This window comes from Peromyscus maniculatus, chromosome 4 (genome assembly GCF_049852395.1).
Source record: "Peromyscus maniculatus bairdii isolate BWxNUB_F1_BW_parent chromosome 4, HU_Pman_BW_mat_3.1, whole genome shotgun sequence".
Lineage (NCBI taxonomy): Eukaryota > Metazoa > Chordata > Mammalia > Rodentia > Cricetidae > Peromyscus > Peromyscus maniculatus.
Genome location: NC_134855.1, coordinates 104,180,532 through 104,203,792, shown reverse-complemented (window position 1 = coordinate 104,203,792; position 23,261 = coordinate 104,180,532). Strand labels below are relative to the sequence as shown.

At 41.1% G+C, this 23,261-nt stretch overlaps 1 protein-coding gene across 5 annotated transcripts in view; it reads left to right on the top strand.

Annotated features, from left to right (window-relative positions):
* The window catches only part of Atp8b4 (ATPase phospholipid transporting 8B4 (putative)), a 197,408-nt gene that overhangs the window by 111,663 nt on the left and 62,484 nt on the right, over window positions 1–23,261 (top strand). For 4 of the 5 annotated variants that reach the window (XM_042276156.2, XM_076570562.1, XM_076570563.1 and 1 more), the window contains exons 13-16: window positions 2,469–2,677; window positions 6,610–6,656; window positions 13,373–13,538; window positions 19,164–19,352. In XM_042276156.2, coding sequence (XP_042132090.2) covers window positions 2,469–2,677; window positions 6,610–6,656; window positions 13,373–13,538; window positions 19,164–19,352 — 611 coding nt within the window. The remainder of the gene's footprint in view (window positions 1–2,468; window positions 2,678–6,609; window positions 6,657–13,372; window positions 13,539–19,163; window positions 19,353–23,261) is intronic. The other variant, XM_076570564.1, reaches the window with a different exon arrangement.

The window sequence follows — 23,261 nt, the reverse complement described above, 5'->3', positions numbered from 1 at the left end:
TTTCTCATTTAATGCTTTGAAAGATTTTTTTTTTAAAAAAATAGAAACCACAGCTAGATTACCAGGTTAGCATTCCTTTTGCTTTTAGTATGTAGTTGTTAACAAAAAAACCACATTTCTAATATTAGAAGCCCAGGCTTTAGTCTCGGCATTGCGAATAAACACCCCTGGCCTTCCCAAAAGCACTTGTCTTCTTTTTGTCTTGTGTTTGTCAAATATGTGCTGCTCTATAAAATCAAGGACATTAAAAATGATTGATTTCTGAATTCCTTTCTATTGAAACCATAGCATCTACCATTAGATACTGTTCTATATGTGTGTATTCACGTGTATTTGATGTTGGCACAGCACTTCTTGTCTTCACTACCTTCTGCATTGCCTTTTATGGTTTCACACCGCTTCCTGCTGCTCTGTAATGTAACGTGAACAGGAGGCCTTGCCACAGTCCATAGATGGCTTTGTTTCTGCTGTTAATGTTTTATGTAAGGAGATTCACATACTTTATCTCATGTATGTGTCCCCCAAATCTTTTCAAACGGCTCTGCTGAAATGGGGAATTGATAATTATAATTATAATCTAGTTATAGAGTCAGAGTGAAGATCTAAGTCCGTGTGGCTGATGATTGCCCTTGGTTTTTCCCTCTGTCCCTAAGATGTGTGGGATTTGGGACGGGTGAAGAGGATTGGTTTTCCCTCTCTCCCTAAGCTGTGTGGGATTTGGGATGGGTGAAGAGGAAAAGCTGAGCTTTTTCTCTCACTGAATAACTGTGATCTCAACCGGAGGTGAAAAACGTTCCAAGAAATTTCGGGCTGTTTGGTCCTAAACGCTTAAACACTATGATACAGGAACAGAGAACTGCCAGGTGTCTCTGTGATGAGGACTGAAGGCCTTCCACAAAATCCCCCATTAGGCTTTTGGATAGGTACAATACATAAACTAATGCCATATGGCGAGAGCTCATGATTCACTTTGAACAGTTAACAATTCCAGGTGAACAAAGACATTTATTTTGATAAGATATTTCCATGCTGGCAGTGTGTTTATGCATTAAGAAAGGCCCAGCTCTTTTTTTTTTTTTTTTTTTTTGTGTGTGTGTGTAGGAAAGGGATGCACGTTGTACTGTCACCCTCCTAAATCCTCTTTTCCCTAGCAAAAAGGAGACCCATCTTCTCTACAGGTTATTTTAAGGCCCCAGAATTTGAGTGAATTTTGTAGATTTCCACTGGCTTGTACTGCAGCATGGGAGAATTAAAGGCCACTATGTTACTTTTGCTTTGAGTTTACAGGGAACTGCCAGATTTGCAGATAATTGAAAACTTGGAGTGATTTTTGCAGAGTGACCCTCCTTTCAGGAGCAATATATCTTCCAGGACCTTCAAGGGATGTTGAGGACTGCTAATTGTACTGAATCTTACATGTACATTTCCTCCTGTTTTATACATTATATATATATATATATATATATATATATATATATATATATATATATATATATATATATATAATGAAATTTTGGTTACAAATTTGGCACAGTAAGAGGTAAGAGATTGGCAAGAATAGTGAATAAATATAAAAATTATAATCACATAGTATAATAAAAGTTATATTACCTGGGTGGTAGTGGCACATACCTTTAATCCCAGCACCTGGGAGGCCGAGGCAGGTGGATCTCTGAGTTCAAGGACAGCTTGGTCTATAGAGTGAGTTCTAGGACAGTCAAAGCTACACAGAGAAACCCTGTCTCAAAAAACCAAAAACCAAAAAAAAAAGTTATGCTAATATGGTTTTCCTATTTCAAAGTTTTACATTTTTCTTTTCTTTTTTGTTTTTGTTTGTTTAATAGAGACATACTGTTGGCTTTTTTTTGCAAAGTAAGACCATATCGATGTCTTAGAATGCATGTTTTCCAACTAGATATGTGCCAAATATCTTCAATAAGGATTTGTTTGAGATACTGATGGAGTTTAAAATTAACACGTCATACAAAACTCCCCATTGGCTTATTTAATATAGAGAACCATCGGCCATTGTCCGAAGCTTCCTGATGAGGCAGCCATTTTGCCTTATGATGCTTGTAAGGAAATCACTTGGACACTAAGGTTTATGAGCAGATTCTCAGCTGAGGCATTTCTGAAGGTCACTAGGATCTAGGGAAGGAGCACTTCCATTTTTTTTGAACCTCTTGAGGACTTTGGCAAATCTTTGTGTGTTCAGATGTTGATGGAATCTTTTCTTTCTCTCCCTCCTTTCTTTCTTCCTTCCTTCCTTCCTTCCTTCCTTCCTTCCTTCCTTCCTTCCTTCCTCCCTCCCTCCCTCCCTCCCTCCCTCCCTCCCTCCCTCCCTCCCTCCCTCCCTCCCTCCCTCCCTCCCTCTTTCTTTCTTTCTTTCTTTCTTTCTTTCTTTCTTTCTTTCTTTCTTTCTTTCTTTCTTTCTTTCTTTCTTTCTTTCTCATCTTAATGGACCACAGTGTGGAAGTAATCCGTCTGGGACACAGTTACTTTATAAACTGGGACCGGAAGATGTATTATGCTGCCAAAGCAGTGCCTGCTGAAGCCCGGACAACCACACTCAACGAGGAGCTGGGCCAGATTGAATATATTTTCTCCGACAAAACAGGAACTCTCACTCAAAACATCATGACTTTTAAAAAATGTTCCATTAATGGGAGAGTCTATGGTAAGGGAGAAGTTCCTTCCTCTTGATGATACTGAATAAATAAATAAGCAATATCATTAAAAATAATAACCTGTTACCCAAATCATCATGACTTTCTTATTAAGCATTGCCGTGATGCTTGAACACCCATGAACTAGTTACTGTACACATTTGGAACAAGCTGATGAAACTTAGGATCTGTTGCCATTCATGGGTAGAGACAGTTCCCTTTGATACTCTGCTATGTGGTTTTGTGCTGTAGTGCCACAGAGGCCAAATTCCCTGGAAGGATGAGTTCTAGGCAGCATGATTTATCTTGTTAAACCAATGTCTTATGCTTCTTCCTATGTTCGATGTGGGACCAATGCCAATATATGTGTTTGTGAGGAAATTTAGTATTTATTTTCTGAAGTGCACACCTTCTAGGGAACCTTCACTGCTGCCAAGTTCCTCTATGCACTCTTCTATGTGGATAAATAATCTGCATTTGGGTTTTCAAACTTCCTTTTTATACCTGGCCCTTCTCAACTTGATATTGGCTAGTTAGCAGACAACTCCTTCTGTAGAGAACATGGGGGCCCGACGGGACCTTCCACAGTATTCTTCTGGGTCTCTTACCTTAATTCATGGAAGTCAGACATTTTGGGAAGTCAAGGAGTTCCAAGAGAGGATAACTTTTCTTTGTCTCCCGATGGGAAGGAAACCTCACACATTGCCTAATAATTTAAAGCAGGATTTGATTCTGAAGGAAAACATGAGGTTGAAAAAGTTGAGGTTCTACACTCTCCTGCCTTCTGGCACCCCTCTCTTTGTACCCCACCACCATCAACCCCACAGTAATGGTTTCCTCAGCTCTCCTGTACCATTTGCTCCATAGCCTGCCTTATTTGGTAGTGGACATGATGACTTCCAGCCTGAGATTTCTTTCTTCTTATATTCACATCATGCCTAGTAAATAGCATAGAACCATTACTTAAAATAGATGGACATTTTAAGCCGGGCGTTGGTGGCGCACGCCTTTAATCCCAGCACTCGGGAGGCAGAGCCAGGTGGATCTCTGTGAGTTCGAGGCCAGCCTGGGCTACCAAGTGAGCTCCAGGAAAGGCGCAAAGCTACACAGAGAAACCCTGTCTCGAAAAACCAAAAAAAAAAAAAAAAAAAAAAAAAAAAAAAAAAAATAGATGGACATTTTCAGAGATATTCTAAAAATACTGCCTTGATCTAAATAGTGTAAGTAAGAATATTTTAGAATATTTGAGGATATTATGAAATTTAGGGTTCCTTTTGCTTCATATTAACTCAGTAGTATCATTTCTGAGAAGCAGTCTGAAAGTGTTAGACATGTGGATCAACAGCCATTTGTAGAAATGTTTATTGCAGGCTACTTTTAGAAATAACTTCTTGACATTTTCAAATAGAGATCTCAAGATCTTTGTAAACGCCTATATTTTAAAAATCCTATGAAAGCTTGCAATTTCCCTCATAGTATACAGGAAAGGAATGGAAAGAGTTAAGTATTCTCTTTTGGCCCTGATTTATATGCATTATAATTTATAATGTATTTACGCCCTTAAAGCATATTCTTCCTTGCACACTCCCAAACTGTTCAGAATTGCTTTTTTGGGCACAGCTTAATCTTGTTTTGAATCATAGATCTGGGTTTTGGGAAATTTTAGCTTTTTACTCTGACCCATTGTCTTGGTTTACTATTGCTGTGATGAAACACCATGACCAACACAACTTGGGGAGAAAAGGGATTATTTGGCTTACTTTCCCATATCACTGTTCCCATCAAAGGAAGTCAGGACAGGAACTCAAACAGGGCAGGACCCTGGAGGCAGGAGCTGATGTAGAGGACATGGAGGGGTGCAGCTTACAGGCTTGCTCCACATGACTTGCTCAGCCTGTTTTCTTATAGAACCCAGGACCACCAGCCCAGGGATGGCACCACCTACCATGGGTTGGGCCTTCCCACATCAATCACTGACTTTAAAAATGCCCAACCCCTGCCCCGCCCCCCAGCCTGATCTTATGGAGGCATTTTCTCAATTAAGGCTCTCTCTTCTCTGATGACTCTAGCATGTATCAAGTTGACATAAAACTAGCCAGCACACGGGGCTGGAGAGATGGCTCAGAGGTTAAGAGCACTGACTGCTCTTCCAGAGGTCCTGAGTTCAATTCCCAGCAACCACACGGTGGCTCACAACCATCCATAATGAGATCTGGTGCCCTCTTCTGGCCTGCAGTCATATATGCTGTATACAAAATAAATAAATAAAAAAAAAAAAAAAAAAAAAACTAGCCAGCACACCTATCTACATCTTGTCTTTGTACTCTGAACTCTTTCTGTTTTAGACTTTTAATTTTTCTTCTGTTTTTTCACAGTCCTGCAATGGGATCTCTTTGAGGGACCGTTTAGTACAAAGACACAGTTGCTTGTCTTCTTTTCATCATTTCATTAGAAAAATAAAATGTAATTGTTCACTTATAGCATGCAACAGTGTAGAATAAACATTTTTTTTCTCCCTTTGGTAGCTCACATAGCATCTTCATATACTATTAAAAGTAGTTCTCAGGAGGAGGCTTCCAGGTCAGTTCTAGCTTGATTTCTCCCAGTCCTGTGTCTGAAGTTTCTTGAGAAAGTTCTGGGAAGTAACCAAGAGCAATAACAATCTGTATTGTTTCACAAGTCTCTGGGACTCTCCCTGGCCACTAGATCAAAAGGAGGTTTCCCATGGCAGGCACTGGGGTTTTTGTTAGCCTATGGCTCTTCTGGGGAGCACTATCATCCAGTGTTCCCCATCTTATTATTGTTTGCTCATTTGTTATTAGTTCCTAGAGAATGTTTTTGCAATGTAATGATCACATTCACCCTCCCTGAAGACTCCTCCTAGATTCATGCCACATTCCCTACCACCCAACTTGGTGTCTTCTTTTGCATTAACCCATCAAGCACAGCTTATGCTGCCCATCTGCTCTTGGAGGTGTGGCCTTTACTGGAGGATACTCTACCACCGGAGGCTGCATCCATAAAGAAAACTGACTTTCCCTTTCCCAGTAGCTATTAAATGACAATAGCTTCTTAGCTGAGAGTGTGACTTTGTGCCCACATCCCCTTTCCACACTGGCATTTTGTATGGCCTGGGACTATGCAGGTCTTATGCCTGGTGTCTCAACTGCTGTGAGTTTATGTGGGCCCTGCTATGTCCAGAATACAGTTTTCTTGTAGTCATCCACTTCTTATGGCTCTTGCAGTCTTTTGGCCCCTCATTTAACATGATCCCTGAGCCTTGGGTGGATGGAATGGGATACAGATGCTCTGTTTAGGGCTGAGCATTCCCACCGTCTCTCAGTTGTGGGTCTCTGTGTTAATTACCATCTACTGCAAAAGGAAGCTGTCCTAATGAGGGCTGAGTGATGCTGGGGCCACATCTCAACATTTTATTTTTAATATCTGCTTATTTTAGCTTTATCTTAAGCATAAGCATCTCACTACATTAATTGTCATGTATAGAGCTATAAATATTCTACCAATATTTGTAATTCCATTCCATCTAGTAGTAGTGCTTCAGGGAAGAGCATATCAACTTGGTTATCCAATACAAATGGCCATCCCAGAAAACATACATACAAGTGACATTATACAGACTGAGCAGGCTGTGTTTAGGAATATATATATATATATATATATATATATATATATATATGCATACAATAGCAGTTAATGGAAAAAGAGACCATTAATTTAAAGAGAGAAAGAAGGGGTATGTAAGAGTGTTTGGAGAGAGGAAAGGGAAGGGGTAAATGATGTAATTGTATTATACTCCCCCCAAAATGTAAAAAAACAAAAAATCAAAACCCAAATGAAACAAAATACTGAGTTTATTGCTAAAGTTAAATATCTAAAACTACTTTCCATTTTACTTACTGTTGACTTTTAATGTTTGTTTTAGCAGGTGAAGTACCAGATGACCTGGGCCAGAAGAAAGAAATAACTAAGGTATAGGAGATATGCATTTCATCTTATGTTTTAATTTTAAACTGTATATGCTTTCAAAGTATGATACATTCCTAAAGGCCTGATTTATATTATCCACCATGAGACATATAAAGTATAATATAAAAAGAAATAGATTCACATGGCTCAAAATTTCTTTTAATTCAGGTACCTTGGTCACAGTTTCCTAATCTTTAGAGCTATTTCTGCATATGCAAACAATGTGTTTCTGTGCTCATAAACTGTGGTGGTAGAATGTACACACTCTTCTTTAACTTTTTCAGCCTCAGAAACTTTAATAGATCAATTTTTTTTTTCCGAGACAGGGTTTCTCTGTGTAATTTTGGTGCCTATCCTGGATCTCACTCTGTAGACCAGGCTGGCCTCGAACTCACAAGAGATCTGCCTGGCTCTACTTCCCAAGTGCTGGGATTAAAAACATACAGCACCACAGCCTGGCCATTTTCAACTTTAAATGCTTATTATTTTCAATTGTTAAATGATATCCTGCTCTAGTTATGTTCTACAATATATGTAATGAAACACTAGTGGGAATTTAAAATGTTTCTCATGGTTTGATAGTAAAGAAAACTCGGAGGAAAACTGAGTAAGTATGCTATTTCATAATATTGGAATGTCCTGTGGAATGCATTTCAAGAAATGAAATTACTCCATAAAAATGTGTAGGTATCTGTAGGTTGATAGATACTGCAAACAGTTACATTTTCAGATAAAAAAGAGACACCGAATCCCTTTTAAGGACACATTGTCAATGATCAAAGTCATTCCTACCAGGATTACCTCCTCTTAAAAGTTCATAGCACTGCCTAGCATGACCCCTCTGGACACCAACCTTTCATGCATGGACTTTTCATGGACATTCAACATACATGGACTTTTCAAGGACATTAAACAAACATTTATTACATTCAGGATGTAACAAATGCTCACATAAAAAAAGGTGGTATAACACAAATACTTGATAAATGGTAGTGATTATTAAGTTGTGTTTGGGTGAGGAAATAATCAAGAGCTAGACTAGGGAGCTATAATTTAAAATATTTAAAGCAGCACATTTTGCCTAGTTCTGACTTTGCCACTTCCTGTATGGCTGGCCTTGACAATTCAAATTCTCATCTGTAAAATGGGGAAAATAGTGTGTACTCCAGATGCTTGTCAGGATCTGTATGTGCCATAATTCATAAAGCTGTTAGCCTATTTCCTAGTCCATTTTCAATAATATTTATTTCAGTCAGTGTTATGCATTTTAGAATAAAGCTGGTGTGAGGAAGAAAGAGCCTACACCTGGCTGCAATTTTACCTCAGGTGTTGACAAACTGTATCTTGGAATGGATAACTTCTCTCCGAATCGTTTCTCTTTTAAAAAGTAGTCAGAATAGCATCTGTTCTTTTAACTTCAGAATCAAATGCCAGTCTGTAATACAAATGTCAGTAATACATTTAGGGCAGAATGGTTAGAAATTCACAAGTTTTAGAAAAATAGTTATTTTTTTATATAACTATTATAGAAAAATAGTTATAGAAAAATAGTATGTTGCCTCCATCACTTTCTTTTGAAATGTTCAGTGAGATTTATAGATTTATAGAACACATTACTATATTTGCTATAGCAAATGTTAATTCACAAGTATAATAGTTCGAAAGGGTTATACTATTTCACATACATACAAGACACATACTATTTCAGGTCAGATATTGCATTTAAAATTTAGTCAGGTCAGGATTTCCCACAAATTTTGATGTCAAAGGGTACAAGTGGAGTTCTGTGACCTTGAGAGAAAAATGCCAGGGATATGGATTCATCTTCCTGTTCTAATGGATGGAGAAATGCAGGTCCCATGGCAAGGCAAGGTCTCCACACTGGTGGGCAATACGACTGAAGATGACACCGTGAATGCCATGACTTTTCATGATTTTCACCTCTTCTAACACTCATGCTTAGCCTAGTATGCTACTGAACTGCAGAAATATGGATGTGGATCCTACCCTGAGTCATACGAAAGATGTCACTAAAGGCTTTGGTCCTGGGAGCCAAGGCTAAGCAATGCCTTGGCAATGCCTCCAAGCAAGCCAAGACATATAATTGCCATGCCAGGCCAGAAACACATCACTTCTCCAGGAAGCAGTGCAGGTCACATTGTCATCCATGTGCCTATCATTGAGCTGGTTGGGACGAAAAGCCACCCTACTGGCTATGAGCCCTGGGTTGGGGGTGAGGGAGGGTGTGGTGGTATTGTGTTCCCTAAAATTTTGTGCTCCCTAATAAACTTATCTGGGGCCAGAGACAGAACAGCCACTAGATACAAAGGCTAGAAAATGGTGGCACTCACACCTTTAATCCTAGCACTCCAGAGGTAGAAATCCCTCTGGATCTCTGTGAGTTCAAGGCCACATTGGAAATGGCCAGGCATGGTGACACACGCCTTTAATCCCAAAAAGCGAGCCTTTAATCTCAGGGAGTGGTGGTAGAAAGCAGAAAGGTTTATAAGGTATGAGGACCAGAAACTAGAAGCATTTGGCTGGTTAAGCATTCAGGCTTTTGAGCAGCAGTTCAGCTGAGATTCATTCTGGATGAGGACTCAGAGGCCTCCAGTCTGAGGAAACAAGACCAGCTGAGGATCTGGCGAGGTGAGGTAGCTGTGGCTTGTTCTGGTTCTCTGATCTTCCAGTTCACCCCAATACTTGGCTCAGGTTTGATTTTATTAATAAGAACTGTTAAGATTCCTGCTGCAGGAGGGAGTGGACAGATGAAGCCTGATGGGTCATCATGAAGCATATGGGCCTTGCTGCTGCAAGTGACGCCCAACCACAGGTTAGGTACGGCACTAGGCTATCTGTACTGAAGGTGAACGGACACAGCCATGGAGACCGTGCAGTGATTAGAGAGACACAGCCAGAGCTGATTCAGACTGACAAGTGTCATGAGTCACAGTTCCTTGGGGAGACCAAGCCACTCAGAGGCAAGACCCCCTGGTACTGGAGGCAGGCAGGGCTCTAATTCTGAGGGCACCCCACACAAGTGGTACAGAGGAGGTGGCTGGTTCATGCCCACAAGTTCAAACCTATAGTTCTCCCAGCAAACTCAATCTCTCGGTGAAGCCGCTGGGAAGGAGCCTCAGTGGAGTCCTGCTGACTTCTCTCCCCAGTGCCTGGCTGCTGCCAGCCTCTCTAGGCGATCACAGCAACGTCCAGGACCCTATGCCGCAGGGAGACGAGCTGCCAGCAGGGAGGGGCTGCAGTCAAGCTGCGGTGTGCCCACGTCAGCAGCACTCCCATGGCCAGGACAGCCCAGAGAGTGACAGGGATGGTGACACCCAGAACTCAGTTCTGCCATTAGCGACAAATGGAGAAGGCAGAGGAGCTGAGCTCAGTGGGTAGTTCTGCAGACAGGCAGCCGTCAGTGACACAGCCCGACATCATCAACATCTGGGCTGAGAAGCTTCAAGAATCTCAGGAAGGTCTGTCGATTCTGTTTACCAGGACTAGCTGTGGGGCTGGAGTCCAGGGTGTGACGGTGCCTCCACACCGACTGCCCTCCCCACCTCTACCAATGAGAGCGCAGATACAGCTGCCGGGATTGGCAGTGCTCTTAACCCACCACCCCTGCGTGCAGATCCTCTCTGCCAGGCCAACACAGTCCTCTGGACCTGTCATCGCCCACATCGCCAAGGTGCTTTTTAGAGACCCAGTTGACTGGGTGTTGATGTCAGTGACCTGGGTCAACAGCACAGGCCTGCCTGCTAGCTCATCTTGTTGAGGGTGGTGAACCGAGTGCCCTGACACTCAGATGGTGGGAAGGGTTCCTCGTTTTCCATCAGACTAAGCCAAGGTCACAGGGTCCAGCAGCCCTGAGGAGGAGGAGGAGGTAGAAGAAGACAGTGGAGAGAAGACTTGTCTGAGAAGGCCATAGTGAGCCCGTGAGTCGGGGAGGGGAGGACTAGCTTAACCATGCTGACGTGTGTGGAAGCCAAGACTGTAGACTGTGAGGTTTGTCTCAGGGGGAACATGGAGGAAAGGACGCTCAAGACTGATGAGCCGAGGAAGACCCGTAACTGGCAGTTAATCTGCACCTTTATCTCCATTCTGCCTCAGGAAGGCATGCTCACTGACCTGGTGGACCGGACAACTAGATTTGGTGCCAAGTGGTCAGCACTGGTTGGCACAAGCAGTACAAGTCGGATCGACAGAAACACTCTCAGCCCTACATGGCCAAGTGCCAGTGAGGGCTGACTCTGCAGTCCCTCACCAGGGCCCCTCCCTGTCCCATGTCTCTTTTCCCATTTTACTAAACAGTTCAGCCTGAGCCCAGGCCGTGGGAGTGGGAATGAGCTGCAGGTCTCATCCTGGGCGGGCTGGGTCTCTGTGTCACACCAGGGTCCCAGCCCAGAAATTCAGAAGGCATTGGGCTCTGGGACTCTAGCTGCAGTCACCAGCCTGCCCCTGCTGTGAAGAACACCAGCCTATTCTTCATTCCTCTTGGGCAGTGCTAAACTTGGGGATCTGGCTGCCCCGCTGGACTGGGAACAGGATATCTCAGTGAGAGTATGATGGCAGGTTACCAGGGCACTACAGACAGAGTGGAAAGGTGTTTGAATTGTGCCGCCCCCGCCGCCGCCAGCATGCAGACTGTCCTGGTCTACGTGCTCATTGACTGTGGTTGACACAGGCTCTGGGGCTCTTCGTCGTCGGTGCTGCGCACCTGGCTATGATGGACCCCTAATCTCTGTTTCTGAGGTTCAGAGGAACCTTTATCAAGTCCCTCGGTGTTATCAAGTCTCACTACTCTTAGGGATAGCAGGGGCAGGGCTGCTTGTAGAAAGCTGGAACACCTCGGTTCTCCCTGCTGCTCCATCTTCCTTGGCTTCTTACAAGGCATTCAATGTGGGGGGTAGGGTCAAGACAACTGGTTAGGGGTCCTGTGACCCCATAGGGTCTGAGGCTGAGGAGGAGTGAGTGAACTCAATGCTGCTTCAAGCTCCAGCCCCGGACACCATGTTTTTGCTCTCTGTTAAATGGCTTTGTAGGTGATCCCAGCTCTACAGTGGTGGAGGGGCTGAAAGTGTGACAGCTGCCTCTGGGCAGAGCATAGCCCTGTATCCCTGTATCCCTGTATCTCTGTATCCCTGTATCCCTGTATCCCTGTATCCCTGTATCCCTGTAGTCCTGTATCCCTGTATCCCTGTATCCCTGTATCCCTGTATCCCTGTAGTCCTGTATCCCTGTATCCCTGTAGTCCTGTAGTGCTGTAGTCCTGTAGCCCTGTATCCCTGTAGTCCTGTAGTCCTGTAGTCCTGTAGCCCTGTAGTCCTGTAGCCCTGTAGCTCTGTAGCCCTGTAGCCCTGTAGTCCTGTAGCTCCTGGATCAGGGAGTGAACAGAACCATGGTAAGAGAGAAAGGATTCAGTGAAATTTTGTAAAATAAGAATACATGAAAATTAGCATTCCCTCAAAACTAAGGATGATTCTGGACATGGAGGGGATGTGTCCAGGTAGTTGTACTTCAACATTCCTGTGAGGTGCATATGGATTCAGACTTTGGAGCCAAAGAAAAGGAAGGCTAGCCACAGTGTAAAGCTTGGCTGTTAACTGGATAACATTAAATAATGCAATATGATTTTGTCTTTGGAGAGGACACTTAATTTTGGTTACAAAGTAGAAGGCATGTGTTATCAGCCTGGATATGGGAATACAGTGGAAAAGTGGAGGGCCAAAGTAATTGAATGGTTGTAGTGTCCCTCTAAAGTGAGAAGTTGAGAGATACCATCTCTTTAGGAAGGGAAATGGACATTTTATTACTTATAAGACTGTCATAAAGCTCCCAAAATCACAATATAATTGTCCTAAAGGTAGGGGAATGACCACATGAAATCAACAAAAGGACAAAACATGGAGATCAGGTTGGAGTTCTCAAATGGACAGAAGTATGTGGTGATGGTGTTATGTGACACTATTCTAAGAATATGAGAACAAATTCCTACTCACCTCAGAGAGGGAACTGAAGACAGACCAAAGTAACCATACCACCAAGGTCCGTCTTAGTGAGCCAATGAGCTTTATTGGACTATGAGTATTTATAGGAAAATGGATGAGGGGTTACTTACAGGAGCAGAATGTCTCAGAAGCTGCATCACCAGAGCCCACCTTAGTGTGGTGACAGCTCATCAAAGCTGGAAACCTGCACAACCTACAGGCAGCTCAACAGGTTGGAGAGTGTCCTTCCAGGTAGCTCAGTTGGTCTGAGTCTCTTCGAGGCAGCCTGGCTGGTCTCTGCCCCTTCCAGGCAGTGTTTCTGGCCTGAGGGTCTCCTTCACAGCTTATTAAATGGCTTTAGTGCTTATATACTTGTGGAAGGAGGTGGTGGTGGTGGGGTGTCTGTTGAATCTGTTTGGTTTCAGGGATTTCCTGAGGCTATTATGAGTTGTTTACTTGCTGAGTTTAAAGATCTTCACTGCAGGATGGAATGTTTCACCTCCTCTTGAACATTCTATGTCTTAATGAACTCCCCTCCAAGACAGCAGTATGTGAATGTATACTAGACATTTTCTATTTTTCAAATAATCTGGGATGAATTAGTGGTTGCAGATTTTTTTTAAGGTAAGGTAATTACAACCCCATGTAAAGTACAAAGGTCAAAAATGAAAAGACAGCAATGGATTATTGGCAGAAAAGGTTTGACTTGGTGGTGGTGTTCTCTTACAGAAAAAGGAGGCTGTGGACTTCTCAGGCAAATCTCAATCAGAAAGAAGACTTCATTTCTTTGACCACAGTCTGATGGAATCCATTGAGCGGGGGGACCCCAAAGTACATGAATTTCTTCGTTTACTTGCTCTCTGCCATACTGTAATGTCGGAGGAGGACAGTGCAGGTAAGTGGAATGTGTTTGAGTCGTGAGCCTTTCAAAAAAAATATAATATATATAATATATTAATATATTAAATATAAAAATATAATAAAGATAAGCACTGATAGTAAAATTGAAGGATTTCTGTACTAAAGGTAGAATATTCCAAACAAGATTTTCTTGTCACTAGCTTTTTATTTGTTTATATCTTGAATGCATCTCATAAATAAGGAAATATTTTTATTTTTTCTTGATTCTATTTACATGTATGGGTGTCTTGCCTGCTTGTGTGTCTGTGTACCATTTGTGTGTAGTGCCCATGGAGGCCAGAAGAGGGTGTCTGATCACTTGGGACTGGAGTTACAGACAAGCATCAGCTGCTATGTGGGTACTGGGAATTGAACCGAGGTTGTTGGAAAGCCAGTGGTCTTAACTGCTGAGCCATCACTCCAGTGCCCGTAAATACTTTAAAGAAAAAGTTACAGTACCAATGGAAAGCTAAAGATCCAAATATGTCTTTCAACTGGGATGAAATGCTTCTTATGATTGAGCACTGCATTTGACTGTAAAACTTCTAGTACCCAGAACAAATAGGGAGATAGAGCTGAGTCATAGCACATGAACTTCTAATGGATAAAGATGACCATAGAATGGGGATAAATCTACATCAAAACACTGTGGTCATCATGCTGGTCAAGGCCTTTTATATGCTACATGGTTGTTTGGAGCTCAGGGTTTATAAAATGCAACAAAACTAGCTGGCTTACTTTGCATTTTGATGCTGGGAGGCAATCAATGTTGCCAAAGAATCAGCTTCTTCCTTCGAAGTCTAACAGACCCACCTGTAAGTTTTGTTTCTTTTTCACTACCAAATATTAAGTTAAAATTACTACCCAAGGAAGTAATAAGTGCTGGATTAACCCATTCTTTAGATTTTAATTGCTTTGAAGATTCACATAATTATATTTATGACTTTAATTGATCTTTATAATATTAACACCACAAGGAATTATTATATTCCCTTCTGGGAATTGCCTTAAGGAAGTCTCTTTTATTTCTGCCTTTTGAGTTTATTTAATTTCCCAAACCCTATTTCATTTTAATAGCAATCTGTTTTCCATTAATGTTATGATATTCTTTAGATCTCATTGAGGATATTAATTATACTTAATTTAAAATTTGCTTTTGTTTCATCCAGTGTGCTGTATTTTATTGAGTGTTCTCTCTCTCTCTCTCTCTCTTTCTTTCTCTCTCTCTCTCTCTCTCTCTCTCTCTCTCTCTCTCTCTCCCTCTCCCTCTCCCTCTCCCTCTCCCTCTCCCTCTCCCTCTCCCTCCTTCCCTCTCTCCTTCCTTCCCTCCCTCCCTCTCCTTTCCCCCCCCCCACCTTCTGCATCTAACTTTCATGCTGTTCTCAAATGTTTGGTGATTTCTGGTTGTTCCTTTTTGTGTGAGAGAATCCCTGCTTGGTGAATGCCATTTATTACTGCAGTCTGTTGCTCAAGATTGTATGGATGAGGCAGATCATGAACTGGCCTTCTGGATGTGGGGTCCTCTGTTCTGGGCATCACATCACCTATGTTGCTGTCTTGATTTTCCAGGGCTGGCACAAGGAATCTGTCAGGGTTCTTACTAGAGACAGAATTGTATACACATCCCCTTTCTCTTTCCCCTCCTGGTCTGTGGTAGTCTGTTGTGCTCACTTAGCTCTGGTCTTAGGTCCCAGACTCAGATCTCGACCCTTTTTTGAGGTGGCCTGAACACAGTGTAGAAACATATTTTTAAGGATGCATCCAGGGAAGAAGTAATTGCTTCAGCCTGTCATTCTGAGTGAGCTGGTTGGAGAAGGAACACAGTGGTCCAGCAGTGCTGATGGAGTTCTTTAAGGAGTTTTACTAATGAGGCCTCCAAGATTCTGTTTCCATTTGTTGACTGGGTTTGCTTTCTCTTACCTCTGCCTTCATTTTCTTCTGCAAATGTTTTGAACTATGATTTTCCCTCCTCTATCTTCATTTCTTTATTGATCAATTTGGCATTTTATCTTTCAGACAGTTCTCATATTTGTAGATTCATTTTCAATTCTAGCATTATTCAAAATTGACATTGTGCTACAACTCAATGTAATGAAGTGCTCAGATCTTCAAAGTACATACATGCACAAGCATAAACATTGAAGTTTGATGAGATTTGACAGTTACAAATATCTCTAGAAGCACTGCTTGGATCAAGGCTCAAATCTCTTCCATTAATGCGGCGAGGTTACTCCTGACCTTCCCATTCAGTTTCTACAAACTCTAGCCCACCCAAGCCCTGCTATGATGTCTATTACTAAAGATGAATCTGCCCTTTTTATCCTCCAAAGAAGCAGAACTGTACAGTATCCACTCTATGTGTCATGTTCTATCATCAGTGTTGGTATCTCAGTTATGAATTTCTTTTTTTTATTAAAGTCACATTCCCCTGTACGAACATGCCACAACCTTTTCCAGTTCTCTCTTAATACATGGTTAGATTATTCCAGCTTTTTTGAGTAAAGTTGCCACAAAGACTTTTTATGTCTTTTAAAAATCATTTGTTTAAAAAAATTGGAAGGAGGATGTCTAAATACTTAGGAATGGAAATTTCCAGCTCATCATATAAGGATATGTTTAAACTTCTAAGAAATGGTTCAACTGTTTCTTAAAAACATTAATGTATCTTTTTATATTCCCACTGTGCATGAATGAGCACTCCAGCCATCTGCACTCCCCACTCAGCATTTCCTGTGATTACTCTTACCTTTCAGCCATTCTTATGGCTGGTTAGTGTCTCTACCACTTAAAAGGATTTCCGAAGAGATCAGAGTTAGAAATGTGCATGATTCCAAATTCCACTGACAGGGTTATGTCTTGAGGAAATGTGAACTTGCTTTCGTTTCAAAGCTTTCATTGTGGAATGTGTAGCTCAGGCTCAAACAAATCCATACATGTTAAAGAACATTCAAAACTGAACTTTTCTGTATAAATGTCACTTACAGAGAAGAAGAGAGTTCAAATTTAACACTTAGTTTTAATACTTAAAATTCAGCTTGTGGTTGAGGGTATTGCTATAAGTGTAGGGCACTTGTTTCATGGGGGAAGTTATTTGGAGAGGCTGTGGTTTTCAGTCTCTACCAGTGCGAAGTTTCAAAACAAGAGAGTGGGAAATCCAAGTACTTTAGGAAGATTTTTATTTATTTTTTTGAGATAGGGTTTCTCTGTGTAACAGCTCTGGCTGTACTGGATCTTGCTCTGTACATCAGGCTGGCCTCAAATTCACAGAGATCCTCCTGCCTCTGCCTCCCAAGTGCTGGGATTAAAGGTGTGTACCACCACTGCCTGGTAGGAAGATTTTTCTTTTCTTTTTTGTTTTAGTAAATGATAATAAAATAAATTTAAAAATTAAGACTTATTTTACTGCCTTATTATACTAATTTTAAAATTTGTTAAAGCTTGACAATGGCTTTGTACATGCTTGATTTTCATAAACATTTAATAAATGCTTGAGATGAATACACGTTCTATAATTTGGGGGTACTGTGTTCTAAACACATATGTCCAGCAATATTTTAATTATATTACTAAAGCTTCTCATTCTTTTGTTTGTTTTTTTATTTGATGTCAGAATGCTCTTCTATAGCCCAGCTTGCCATCAAACTCATGGCAACCCTTCTGCCTCAGCCTTCTACGTGCTAGAATTAAAGATATGAGCAATTGTCTGTGTTTTGTCAATGGATTGTTTTGACAACTCCATTTCTCAGCTCATCAAAATATGCCAAGAGCACTGGATAGAGCAGCACACTTGTATGATGTTTGTATTCTGCCAATGTTTGCTTTATAAGGTCATGTTAGATAATAGTTCAGACTTCTATCTTCATTAAATCACAGCCTGTCTCAGTATATTCTGATCTCATTTGTCTCCAGTCGTCATTTGTGCCTTAGAGGTTACCATAGTTGACTGACTGTTCTTCCTTCATAGACGTTTGTACACTTGGCTTTTGTTCGTCTTTATTTGTCTCCTCCCTTACATTTTGGATACATCTCTTATGAATGATATATTTTAACATTAAAGAATCAGAGCAGAGAAAGCTAAGGATAAAGAAAACACACAGGCCATTTGCCTTCATCTGGTATCACTACACTTAGTTTGAAATACTTAAAGCTCAAGTGTTGAGAACGTTTGGAGTTCTTTTCAACCATCTTATTTTGTCTTTATCCTGCCTTTTCTTTCTTAGACTCTTCTTTTTTTTCTGTCTTTTCATAGATTTAGTCCTTTTGAATCCTGCTACTTTGGAAACAATGTGCCTCTATTATTTTAGTGGTTAACATCAGGATTTTAACATAATAAACTCATGAAAGCATGGGGCATCTTTTGAGCAAAACAAAGATCCTTCATTGGTTATCAGCCCTGTCCTGGCACATGGAATATTCTCATGATAGTCTCCATTCCTTTAAAAACTCACAGGTGCTATTTTTGTAACTGTGTCAGTATTGTGTGATTCATTCATATATTTATCTATTTTATATTCTGTAACATTTATTTCTTCTTTAATCTATAGACAATGTTTATTTATTTATTTTATAATTTTCTACCTACTAGTGGTAAAATTGTGGCTTACTTATTGCTGGTAAACTATGAGAGATTCTGAAGTAATTGTTTTGTCATTTCTATTTCTCTTTTGATTTTTTGAGACAGAGTCTTGCTATGTATCCATGACTAGGTTAGTATTCCCTATGTAGCTCAGACTGACCTCAAACTTAAGGAAATCTTCCTGCCTTAGACTCTTAACTGATTCACTCTTGCAGAGAAATAGGATTTTATTTTTCACAAGGAATCATAGTATACCCACTAATAGAAAACCCAATTATTTAACAATTTATCTTGAGTATTATAAGCAGTAAACATGGATCTGCCCACACTTGCATCTTCTAATTCATTTTTTAAACATGGTATCATTTTTTGCAAATGAAATTACTTTTATTTTTAATGTATTTTTAGTCATTCTGCATGTTTCATTCTTTCTTTCCCCTCTTAGCTCTACTTCAGCACACACCCTATTGAGCAACCAGTCTTTAATGTCTTGATTTGATCCTTTGTATTTTGGTGGACTTTTATACGTTTGCCCTCATGAAATGGTCATTAGTACTTAGCGAGGCAAAGGCCAGAATATCTGCTTTCTCACTTCTTGTTTGATTTCTCTAATGACCATATCATCTCTTTCAGCCATAGGTCCCATCAGTATAAAAAATGAAAATAACTATTTAAATAATCTTTATTCCAAAAGCTTACCTTGAGTATTATATGAGTTAGTGTATTGCAATGTTTCAGTTAGAATCTCTAGTCACTGAAAGTGAAGAGCTTATCATCAATGAACCAAGAAACTTTTATCACAGTGGAGAGACAGACTCGCAGTTGGACACTTTGCTACAGGAGGGGAAGGGCTTCATGGTGGTGTGCGTGGAGACTTGGGGGTATCCCAGGGCTTCTTATGGTTGGTGAGTGGTCATTACCTAAGGATAGGAAAGTGTCTAGAGTTGATGCCAGAGCTGGGTAGTAAAGAATACATTGGGGTTAGCATTGGAATTATGAACACGAGTTACTATCCTCAGCATTGAATGTCTCTTTTCATTCTAGGACAACTGGTTTACCAAGTTCAATCACCCGATGAAGGAGCTCTAGTTACTGCTGCTAGAAATTTTGGGTTCATTTTCAAGTCTCGGACCCCAGAGACAATAACAGTAGAAGAATTGGGAACACCTGTTACTTATCAGTTACTTGCCTTTTTGGATTTCAGCAATATCAGGAAAAGGATGTCTGTTATAGGTATGTTTGTTAGCTGAGATTATCATCGATCTTTTGATGCTTCTGTAATTGTGTTGGTGCTTTTCGAGGATAATTTAACTCTTGGCTATGTGCTACATTTTTATAACTTTATAAACTTTCATGATCCTCCACTTAACCTCAAAAGTGTAATAATATATGAATAAAATTCAACAAGAGCTTATTCCTTGCCCAACATTAATCTGAATTCTCTACCTGAAGTAACTGCTTTACCACAAAAACCTGAATAAAGCACATGCTATTTATTTTTATGTCCATTTCATAGATAATCAAATTGATATACAGAAAAGTTGAGCAACTTTCCTGACTGAGTCCACAAAGCTGGTAACATAGTGGAGAAACATCCAGAAGCCTGGCTGGAGAGCTGCTCAACTCCGGTTCAGGAGAATGTCTGAATTGTGTAGCTTGTGCTGGTTGTTGTGGGTATCATGGATCATTCTCATATCCACTCATCATTTCTGCTCAGCATCATCAACTGTTCTCGCATCATTCACTATTTCTGTTTATTCCACTGCTGGAGATGATGCTTTACTACTATATTTAGTACCATGTCACATCCAAGCTTTTTATAACTCAGCACTAACCCTCAGCACCACTTCAGTGTCCTCAGACTAGTTACATACTCCTTTTCTCATCCCTCTTACATGCCCAAGCAAGTATTTTTTTAATCTTTAAAAATTATCCTTTTTTCTTAGTTCTTTGAGAATGTCATATAACGTGTTTTGATCATCTCTACTCCCTCTCCCTTCTCCTCCCAAATCAACCTCTTCCTTCCTTACCCACCCAACTCCACCCTTTTTTTCCCCTTCTCTTTAACCTATCAAGTTCAATTTGTGCTCCCCATATATTCTTGGATGTGTGGCCTTCCACTGGAGTGTGGTCAACTTTCCAGGGTCTACACTCTTAAAGAAAACTGACTCTCCCCCTCCCAGGAGCTATCAATTTCAAATAGTTCCTTGGCTAGGGGACTTCATGTCCACCCTCTCCCCACTCCATGCTGGGATTTTGTCTGCCTTGAGCTTGCACAGGTCTCCTGCATGCTGACACAACCGCTATGGGTTCATATGCTGCTGCCCGGTTGTGTTTGGAAGATATTGTTTCTTTGTCGTCATCCACTGTCTTTGAGCCAGACTCCTTCTGCTCCCTCTTCTGTAATGACCCCTGAGCTTTGGGACGAGGGGTGTGATATAGATGTCTCATTTAGGGCTGAACATCCCAAAGTCTCTCATTCTCTGTGCGTTGACCACTTACGGGTCTTTAGTCTCTATGCTATCATCATTTATCAAAGATAGAAGCTTCTCTGGTGAAGGTTATTGTAGTGGGTAGCTGTTCCAGCTTTGACCTCAAAACACTGCCCCTAGTGTGGCAGCAAGTAACTGCCACACTTGCCTATGACCTGCCCCTGGGGTGTGGCCAAGAGAGACCCCTTAAGACCAGAGATGCATATGTGTTCGCTTTCTTAATTCCTCATGGTCCTGGAGGCTGAATTTGCAGACCAAGTCAGAGTTCCCCAGAGAACTATGCTAGACTGTACCTCATCTCTCCTGGATCCTGTAATCGACCCATTATTGGTTGTAAGTTACCTCTGAAATAAACCTCTTTTAATTACCAGATATGCTACGTGAAATTGCCTCGTTAATTATAGCAATTGGTTATTGCAACAATATATCATCCTCATGCAGGACACAAGAAGCTAAACTAAAAAAAATTTAAGTCATTTGTCTGAGAGTATCACATAGCACACAGTGTGTTATACAGCCAGTCAGATGCAGGGAAATTAATTAAATCTGGGGTTGTCTTTTCTAAAGTTTGGCTATGGGACATAGCTCAGTGGTAAAGTGCTTATCTAGGACACACAAGGCTCTGGGTTCAACCCCTGCACTGAAAAAGCTACTCCATAAAAAAAGCTTGAAAAGGCTACTCCTCAAATGAAACTGGCCTCTGGACTTCCTGGTAGTTCACTTGCTTTTGACACTTGCATATCTTTTAAGTACTAGGATAGTGGTTCCCAGCCTTTTGCTCCCATTAGAGTAAATTGAAAAGTTATACACTTGGCTTTGGCCACTGGTGTGTGACTTAGTTCACTGGAGGCAGAGTCCCTAGGTTTGCGTTTCTGACTAGTTCCTAGGTGATGCTGATGGTATACCCCAGGGGACTGCAGATGGAGAAACATGGCCCTGGACCAGCATTTCCTCATTGCTAGTCATTATTTTTCATGGGAATATTTGAGATGTTTCTCAAACCTGTATCTCTTTTTGTTTCTCTCTAAATTCAGAGTTTCTCTAGAATCCTGTCAACATATTCCTAAATCCTTCCTTTCCAAATGCATCCTGGAATTATTTGCAAACCTAGTGTCTACTAAACCACATTTTCCCCATAAAATTCCATTGTCCTTTCCTCTTAGTTGCCAGTAACATTGCCTCATTTAGGGGTCTTGTTACTGCTTACTTTATTGCAGTGTCTTCAAAATTGTCCCCCCTAAAATAATACTCTCTGTTGGCAATCTGCTACTCTTTCTAAACCATAGACTGATTATGTCACTTGAACAGGGTTGGCTTCCCTGTATTCACAGGGCAATGCTCCTAGTGTGACTTGCAAGGTCACATGCAATGTGACACCAGCCTCCTTTTCTCTACTGTCTAAACTTTGTGCTCAAGTGTCATCAGACCTCACTCTTCCTGGGATACATTGTATACTTTTATACTGTGTGTGTGTGTATGTATATGTATACATATATACATACATACATACTTATACACATATATTTAATGTATATATAGAACAACTCTTTTCCCTAATTCCTTTTTGCTGAAAACTCCTTCTCATCTGATAATGTCCAATTTAAATGTCATTTGTTTTTCTTATTTTCCAAGTAACTATTTCTTTTTTTTTTGTATTTTTTAAATACATATTTTATTTTATAATTAATTTAATTTTACATATCTGCCATGAATTCCCCTGTCTTCCCTCCTCCCACCCCCAGCTTTCCCTCCCCAACCCCCCCCCATTCCCACTTCCTCCAAAGCAAGGTTTCCCCTGGAGAGTTAGCCCAGCCTGGTAGATTCAGTTGAGGCAGGTCCAGTCCCTTCCTCCCTGCACCAAGGCTGAGCAAAGTGTCCCAGCATAGGCCCAAGGTTCCAAAAAGCCAGCTCATGCACCAAGGACAGGACCCGGGCCCACTGTCTGGGGGCTTCCTAAACAGTTCAAGCTCCTTCAAGTAACTATTTCTTATGGTATTCCCCAGAATGCTTTGTTTGATACAGCAGTGAGATTCCATCTCCTGGGACTCATGGTCATAGCAACAGCATATAGGCTGGGTACTATCTGAGGTCAGGTAGCCTTATCTTCATACTGCCCAAGGCCAAGCACCAAACTGGCACACAGTATCTACAAATATTCACTGAAGGAAACTCTATCTGATACTTTATAACTTACAAACATCTTGGTCATTGTATTAAATGAATTCCTACTATGGAAAATGTATATATCCATAATGGTAGGATTTGGAGTCTTTACTGGAACATAGTATGAGAGAGATTGTTCTGAGGCTGCTCATTTTAATTTTTTTTTATGATAATAGGCCACAGGCAGTTTCCACCCACTAAGAAGCACACAGGTTGTTCTAGGTTTTGGCTTAGCATTGTGCCAGCAAGCGCTATCCTCTATTTACAACCCAGGGGAGATGTCAATGGTCCTCAGTTGGCTCAGCATGGATTTCATTTAGCTTGGAGGGTGTTGACAAAAACCTAAGATTGTTATATGGGGAGAAGTTTGGCTTTTGCTCAGCATTGGTCACCATTACAGGCTGTGGGGAATTCTCAGCCTAACCGCAGACATCAGATGTCTGCCTTAATGGACCCCATATGGGGAAGGGCAATGCTCAGCGCAGAG